This window comes from Epinephelus fuscoguttatus, linkage group LG7 (genome assembly GCF_011397635.1).
Source record: "Epinephelus fuscoguttatus linkage group LG7, E.fuscoguttatus.final_Chr_v1".
NCBI classification, from domain to species: Eukaryota; Metazoa; Chordata; class Actinopteri; order Perciformes; family Serranidae; genus Epinephelus; species Epinephelus fuscoguttatus.
In genome coordinates, this window is record NC_064758.1 from 45,948,725 (window position 1) to 45,956,667 (window position 7,943).

At 43.5% G+C, this 7,943-nt stretch overlaps 1 protein-coding gene across 1 annotated transcript; it reads left to right on the forward strand.

Moving 5' to 3' along the window:
• Positions 1-2,653: 2,653 nt before the first annotated feature.
• On the forward strand, positions 2,654-7,646 carry pim2 (Pim-2 proto-oncogene, serine/threonine kinase). Its single transcript, XM_049582463.1, has 7 exons — positions 2,654-2,992; positions 4,071-4,171; positions 4,422-4,472; positions 5,390-5,598; positions 5,697-5,866; positions 5,972-6,148; positions 6,261-7,646. The coding sequence occupies exons 1-7, from the start codon at positions 2,938-2,940 to the stop codon at positions 6,428-6,430; spliced, it is 933 nt and encodes a 310-aa protein (XP_049438420.1). The 5' UTR covers positions 2,654-2,937; the 3' UTR covers positions 6,431-7,646.
• Positions 7,647-7,943: the final 297 nt, after the last annotated feature.

The following is a 7,943-nucleotide window of genomic DNA, read 5'->3' on the forward strand; positions in this document are numbered from 1 at the left end:
CTCCTCTTCCTCCTCCTCTACCTTTGTTTCCTCATCTGTTCTTCCTTCTTCTGTGTATCCTCATATTTCTTGCTGACTTCCTTTCTCCTGTCTTTTATTCACCTACTTCCTCCTGTTCCGGCTGCTCCTCTGTGTCTCACACATTTGCAAAATCCTCCACCATATTTTCGTCTTTCTATCCTTCCTCTTTCCTTTATTTAACACGTCATGTGTAAAAACATCTCTCAACAAGTGTCAAACAGCAGATTGTGAAAAGTTAAATACAAAGTCAGTGTCCCAAACCTTTGACGTCACAGAGACGCCCAGACTGAACATATCAAACCACCAAATGTCCTGACAGCGTTTCTGTTCGCACCGTTAGCAACAATCCTGATAAAGTTTTTGATTTCACAACAAAAAGCAGGAAACAAAAGATCTTATTGTTCTTCAACATTATGGAAATATTATGTGTTAATTATGATGTTTATCAGGAACAATTTGTCGTCACCATGAAAACACGTGACGTGTTGTGTGTGTTACAGAAACAGGTAGATCCTCAGAGTCAGTGCTGCTGTTGTGTTAATGCTCCACACATACAGAAGGTTGACTTGTGTTACTGAGACACAACAAACAAACATCTGTTTATGTTTTGTATATTTATCAGTTTAGTCTTAGATTTCAAAAGCTGGAATTTTTTCTTTACTTTTATAAATCAACATTTAAACTCAGAGTTGACCCGACATCACAGTGCTGGTACACAGGAGAGCGGGACAGGTTGGCACACACAGGTCGTTTGAAGGTCACAGAGACAAAAATTTAACATCAGAACATTTGCATCGTAAACCTGCGATCATCCACTACGCTGCAACATCTGTGTGATGAGGGTGAATTTTCTTTTTTTTTGCAAAGATTTGTTTTTATTCACAGATGCTGAAACCACAGAGCGATGCAGTTCCAAAAATGTGTCAGGTTTCCAATTATTCATTTAAAAATAGTATTTTAAAAACAGCATGACAACAGTCGGTGGAAAACAAAACCATCGACACACTGAGGGCTGGATTCAAAATCACACTGAAAGTCAAACATGTAAATCACAGGCTGATGCAACGTGTGTGAATTTTATTACATCAACTCATCATGTGACTCAGTGTGTGTACGGATACTACCGTCTCACAGGAGGAACCCAGGGCCCACTGCACCAGGAGGAACCCAGGGCCCTCTGCACCAGGAGGAACCCAGGACCCTCTGCACCAGGAGGAACCCAGGACCCTCTGCACCAGGAGGAACCCAGGGCCCACTGCACCAGGAGGAACCCAGGGCCCACTGCGGGGCCCTAATGGAGTCTGTTTCTGACGGTGTGGTCAGAAACATGCACACCAGTAGCCTCCTGGAGGTCATGTTGTAGGGCTCCTCCTGTTCCTCCTCACACAAAGGAGCAGTCCATCATGGACGTCCTGTCCTCCAGGACCATCCAGACTGTTACCAGCAGCTCAAAGCTCAAAGCCAGCAGCTGTGATGGATGGAGGTGCATCATGGGTAACGTCACACCTGTGAAGGCTCCATGAATGCTGAAAGGTCCATCCAGGTTTTGGAGCAACATACGCTGCCATCCAGACGCCGTCTCTTTCAGGGACGTCCCGTCTTCTTCCAGCGAGACAATGGGACACACTGTGACGTGTCCCAACAGCGTGTCTCCGTAGGGACAGAGTGCAGGTACCAGACTGACCTGCCTGCAGTCCACACCTGTCTCCCTCTGAACATGTGTGGAGCATGATGAAGCGTCGAGCCCGGAGAGGTGCATCATGGGACTGTTGAGACACTGAAGTCAGATGAACTTCAACAGTTAGTGTCCTCAGTTCCCAAACACTGGCTGAGGTGATGATGTCACACAGTGACAGGAAACAGGCTCCTGTCACGACTTCATCACAACCTGCTGCAGCGTGAGTGGAGATTTACACAGAACAATAAAGTTTATCAGTTTGAATATTAAATCAGTCTGGACTGGAAACCGTATTTAATATAGATTTAAGAAAGATTTACAGATGTTGTGTAACTTGACTTCACATCAGAAACTTTACAGATTATTATTACAACATAAACTAATGATGATGTAATATTATAGATTAAACTACGTGTTCTCAGTGTCATCAGCACTGTCAGAGAAGAAGAAGAAGAAGAAGAAAAGAGTTCTTCTTCTGTGGTGTCTTATTTTGGACTTTCTTGTAAACTGTTGCAGTGACACATTTATTTTGACAGGAACAGGAAACTGAGCTCATTTAGACCCGTGACAGTTTGAACCGAGGCCTCGAGCTCACTTTCTGTACGCGCGTGCGTGAGTGAGAAGAAAGCGCGCGACACAGAGAGAAACAAAACCGTTGGTTTATTTCGATACAGCTCGTTGTGTGTCTGTGTGTGTGTGTGTGCGTGTGTGTGTGTGTGTGTGTGTGTGTGTTTTGAGGAAACAGTCCTCATGTTTCCCGTCATCATCTTCATCACCATCAGCGCGCGCTTCCTCCGCCCGCCGCTCTGAATTCTACGAATTCCTCTCGCGGGATTTAAATATTCATGACGTGACGTAGGAACCGTAGCTTGAATGTGATTGGCGGGTCGGTTCAAAACATTGAGCACACGTCTGAGCGCTGATTGGACAGAGTCAGGCGCGAGGGGGTATAAATATGGAACAAAACAGTAACGTAAAGCAGAAGGCGGTCAGATGAGTCAGGGGAGTTTAAACAGACAAGTTTAGGAGATTATTTTAACGTTTGCTCAGTTTCAGCTGCAGAAATTAACTTTAATTGTAGTTTTCTTCGCTGAAGTTGGATTAAAAAGCTTAAAGCGGGAAACAGACGGAGGCGTCGGTCGGTTCAAAGCAGAATAACAAGTTTTAAAATCGACCACAAAGGAATTTAACCGACGACACGATGGATTTTATCAACTGCAACTGAAAGTATTCACAAAATGTTTGAGAAAAGAGTCGCAGAGTTTGAAGTGGAGGAGGTCAGAGGGAAGAACGGTAAGAAACACTACATCAAAATAAAAATACGTTTAATATGAAACGAAGCAGGTTAACGGAGATAACGTGAGTTTATCAGAGTTAATGTTCACCACGTGTTTTACTTCAGCTGCTACTGTCTGTGTTTAGGCTTCAGCCAGACTACATTCAAAATATAACGACTTCTAAAAGTCCAGATTATCGTTAAAACAAACAACCGTCGGTTCCGTTAATTCGGTAACTTTTCTTTTGGTTGTCGGTTCGGCTCAGATGAAACGGTTCCCATTGTTACTGGACTTTATTTTAACGCTTAAACGTCTCACCTGTTTAAAATCAAACGTTAAAGATGAGAAGCGTCTAACTCCTGGGATGAAACTGAGAAATAAAAAACTTTGCAGCAGCTGAATTAAAGTTTATCTTTCAGTATAATCAGTTTCTTTTGTTTGACTGAAACTCGTTTTTCTTGTCACTCAGCAGCAGGGCGCCAACAGTCACCACAACAAACAAACAAACAAACAAACAGTGTAAATGTTTACACTGATAATCCTCCTCAGTGACGTGTGCAAACATTATTTCATCTAATTCAAACTTTTCCTTTGTCAACTTTATTTTCTGTTTTCAGACTTTATTCTTTAATTTTATTTTTGTTTATGTGAGATAAACATCAGTCTGTAAACAAACTGGTGTCACAGGTTGAGTCAGTGGTGAAATATGTCTGTGACAGTTTGTCAGAGTCAAAGGTCACATGATAAACAACAGTCTGAAATCCAAAAATATTCAGTTTACTGCGATGACTAACAGGAAGCCATCACACTGAGGATGAGCTGGAGACGCTGTGGAAACACGAGCAGTGATGTTAAAGTTTCTCAGCACGTCTTTAACAGATTTATTTCTTAAATATTTCCTTTGTGTCAGTGTGAGGGTGAAATGAGATACTTATGACCACAGAGACAGACGACAGATACGCATCAATGTAACGCAGGGCCAGGACGTGTCTGATGGTTTCAACCTGCTGTCTTTGTGCAGGTTAACTTCCATATAATCATGTGTGTATAAGATGTTGACAGCTGACTGATGTTGTGTTCTCTCTCGTCTTCAGTGAAGGAACCGTTCTGCAGTCAGTATCGCTGTGGTCCTCTGCTCGGCAGCGGTGGTTTCGGTTCAGTGTTTTCAGGCCAGAGGCTCTCAGATGGACTGCAGGTCAGACTGCGCCTCACTCACACCTTTACTCCTGCACCTGTCTGCAGTCTTTGTTTTATTTCAGTTCCATATTTATTTTTAAATTCTATTTTAATCCTGTGAAGCAGTTTGTTTTTGAAAGTTATTAGCTGTTGTTTATTCTTCAGGTGAACTTTAATCTTGCATAACAAGAGGAGGAAATGATGTCACTGTTCTGCAGTTACTGCTTCTGTAAATGTAAACAGGTTGTTCCTCCTTTTTGTCCCTCCAGGTTGCCATCAAACAGATTTCCAGTGACAGAGTTCAGCAGTGGGCCAGACTGGTGAGTGACACAACTATTATTTTTATCATTGGTTCAGTCTGAAGTGTCTGGAAACAGTTTGTCAGAGTCCAAAACCCAAATAAATTCTGTTTACTGTGACATTAAACTGAGTCTGACACACTGAAAATGTCTCAGTCTGTGACTCAGTGATCAGCTGACAGTTTCGGCTGCACATAAAGTTAAACCTTTGTTTATCTTTTTAATTAAACTGCGTTGAGACTCAGCAGAGACACAGACCTCGGGGCAGCTCTGCCCTCTGCTGGTCAGACAGGTGAATCACAGCCGTAGGTGGGGGCCGGCCCCTCAGTTCCCACGGAAACCTATGAGGTCATGGTTCAGTAAATGACGCCGCAGGATTTCCCCTCAGTGACAAACTCATTTTTAATTCCTCTCAACTTAAACTGGGAACTCCCACCACCACAGTAAAAACACCTGAACACACCTGCAGGCGCAGATCAGGGCAGAAAAACACCCAGAGACACTAAACTGGAGCTTCTGTGTGAAACTGTGACGAATAAAAAATAACTGCATGACTCATAATAACAGGCGGGGATTTTTTTTGTGTGTATCTCAGGTGTTATTTTTATGATGAAGTTTTGTTTATGTGAACTTTACCTGACTGAGTTATTAAAAGTATCTGATGTATTTATCATAGCAGACATTAATATTAATATTATTATTATTATTTTATCATAAAAAGTTTTTATGAACTTTAATTTGTTAGTTTCTGTGTTTTTGTTATTTATGTTCGGATCAGTAAGAAATCAAACTTCCTTGAAAGAACAAAAATATTCAGGTGTTTTTCTCCTTTATGGAAATAAACAAATATATTGGTGTGTTTTGGACTTTTGGCTCAAACAAAGACAGACGTGTGTGTTAGTGTGGCGGCTCATGTTCATCGTTCTCTCCTCCCTCAGCCCGGCGAGGTCGGCCCTGTTCCCATGGAGATCGCTCTGCTGCAGCGGCTGTCAGACGTCGGAGGTCACGGGGGCGCCATCCGCATGCTGGACTGGTTCGAGGTGGAGGGGCGGGGCTTCCTGCTGGTTCTGGAGCGACCGCCTCAGTGTCAGGACCTGTTCGACTTCATCACAGAGAGAGGAGCGCTGCCCGAATGCCTCGCCCTCAGGTACTGACTCTATCCTGTCTGACAAGGACTCATGATTCTTATCTGTGATCTTGTCTGTTCTGTGGTGTTAAAGCTCTCTGTGTTTTTGTTCCCGTCAGGTTCTTCCGTCAGATTGTGGAGGCGCTGCGGTTCCTTCACGCCCACGGTGTCGTGCACCGAGACATCAAGGATGAGAACATCGTGGTCGACACGAGGACGCTGGACGTCAAGATTATCGACTTCGGGTCAGGAGCTCCGCTCAAAGAGACGCCGTACAGCGAGTTCGAAGGTAAAGAGACAGAAGACTAAAACTATGTAATAATTGAAAAATTATTGATCGTAGCAGCTGCAGACTGTACTGACTCCTCCTCCTCCTCCTCCTCCTCCTCCTCAGGTACTCGAGTCTACAGTCCTCCTGAGTGGATCCTGTCTCAGTCCTATGACGCCGTCCCTCTCACCGTCTGGTCTCTGGGCGTCCTGCTCTTCGACATGGTGTGCGGCGACATCCCATTCGAGCGCGACCAGGAGATCGTCAGGGCCACGCCCATTTTCACCAGAAGGGTCTCTAAAGGTGAGCAGAGGCTCCGCCCACCACTCTGTCCTCTGTGCAGATGAGACGCGTGTCTTCACCCTGTTCCGTCCTGCTGTCACATTTAATCACAGTCTCACGTCACCTTTTACAGAATGCCAGTCTCTGATTCGCTGGTGCCTGTCCTACCGTCCAGAGGAGCGTCCAACTCTGGAGGAGATCCTGTCTCACGCCTGGATGGAGGGAGGAGACAGGGAGGAAGAGGAGGAGGAGAGAGGAGACCTGCAGGAGGACTGCAGCTCTCTGCCCAGCCAGTCTCTATGACTGCACAACCTGAACATACAGGGACGGACACGACCCTGAGTCCATGGGCCCCTGGGTGAATAAACACAGACCCTGAGTAAACATGTCGTCTTCTCTGTACGTCTCTCTGATGGTGGACGTCTCTGACAGGACTGTGGCTGATCTGAGACTGTTCCACTCTCAGCCAGCAGGGCGGCGACACAAACTAAAACCTCACACTGGATTTTAAAGGAGCAGTTCAGGGTTTCCTTCATGTTTTAATCTGCTGACCTCACTTCCTGTGAAATCATGATGAAGGTCAAAGTGTTCAGTTTGCTCATCGAAGAGTTAACGGGCTGAAACGTGGAGGAAACTCTGCTGTGATCCGTCAAACTATATTTATTTAGATTTTTGTTTCTCGTCACACTGCAGTCAGCTGATTACTTTTTTTAAGTTATAATTTATCTGTTGGTGAGCGCAGCAGAAACACTTCCTGTTGAGGTATTTATTTAGTATTTATGTTTTGTATTGAAGATATAGATCTTTTTTTTCTGCATCAGAGAACACTGAACAAACTGCAGACACTCTTTAGTTGTTACCTCCGTCACACATGATCCAGATCACAGAGTAGAAACCAGCTGGTGTGTATGAAGGGATGAACATCAGCTGATCACCTGTGGAGCTTCAGTTACAGGTGAACATCTCACCAGGTGTCTCTGGCCTTTTTCACACAGAGGGAGCCGCTGCGAGGCCCCTCCTCCACGCCGCCTTTGAGTTTTTACACAGAACAAATAAAAGAAACTTCAGCTGATACTGATCTTTATTCCTCCGTGGAGTCAAACTCCACAGACCTTTAACAGCACACGTCCCCACGGTGACACACCTGTCAAAAAATGTTTGAAAAATGTTTGAGTGTGTTCAGTGACGCTGGAGCAGCAGCAGCTCAGATGATTCAGCTCTGAGGTCAAATTAAACTAAAACACAGGAAGTTAGTTTGACGTTAAAGTCAGAACTTTAATTTAACGTAAGGACAAAGATATTTTATTTTTATTTTTGATTCCGTTTCAGATGAAAACCAGTGACGGCGTTGATGTTCAGATGTGACGTCACTGTAAATACTTGTGTATTATCGTCTGGTTTTATGATCAAAGTGGCTCATTGGTCACTTGTTGCTGTTTATTTATATTAAATATGAATTTATGGATCAAAAGAAGAAAAAAAGATCCAATGTTTGAATAAAACAGTTTTTGTCACTTCATCATGTCGTGTTGTGTTTTCTCTCTGACACTGCATTACCCACAATTCATAGTGTTTAAAACAAGAATGAGCAGGAGAACAACTTTAAACAGCAGCTTTATATTGAACACGTATAAATATATTTACACATTTATAGTAAACACATACATTGTTTTAACAGTGTGAAAATTCTGAGCCTTTAAAAACAGCAATATTTTCAGATTAAAATCTCAAGACGTCACAAACCTGCAAAATATCAACATTTCTTATCTGGTGACGTTTATCATGAAGCAGACGTGTTGAATTACGTCACATGAAT

Bases quoted from the DNA above. Each gene is read 5' to 3' on its own strand.
- pim2 (XM_049582463.1), top strand. From the start codon at position 2,938: ATGTTTGAGAAAAGAGTCGCAGAGTTTGAAGTGGAGGAGGTCAGAGGG. The intron at 2,993-4,070 runs GTAAGAAACACT...TCTCGTCTTCAG, and splicing joins GGAGGTCAGAGGGAAGAACG to TGAAGGAACCGTTCTGCAGT. The intron at 4,172-4,421 runs GTCAGACTGCGC...TTGTCCCTCCAG, and splicing joins GGCTCTCAGATGGACTGCAG to GTTGCCATCAAACAGATTTC.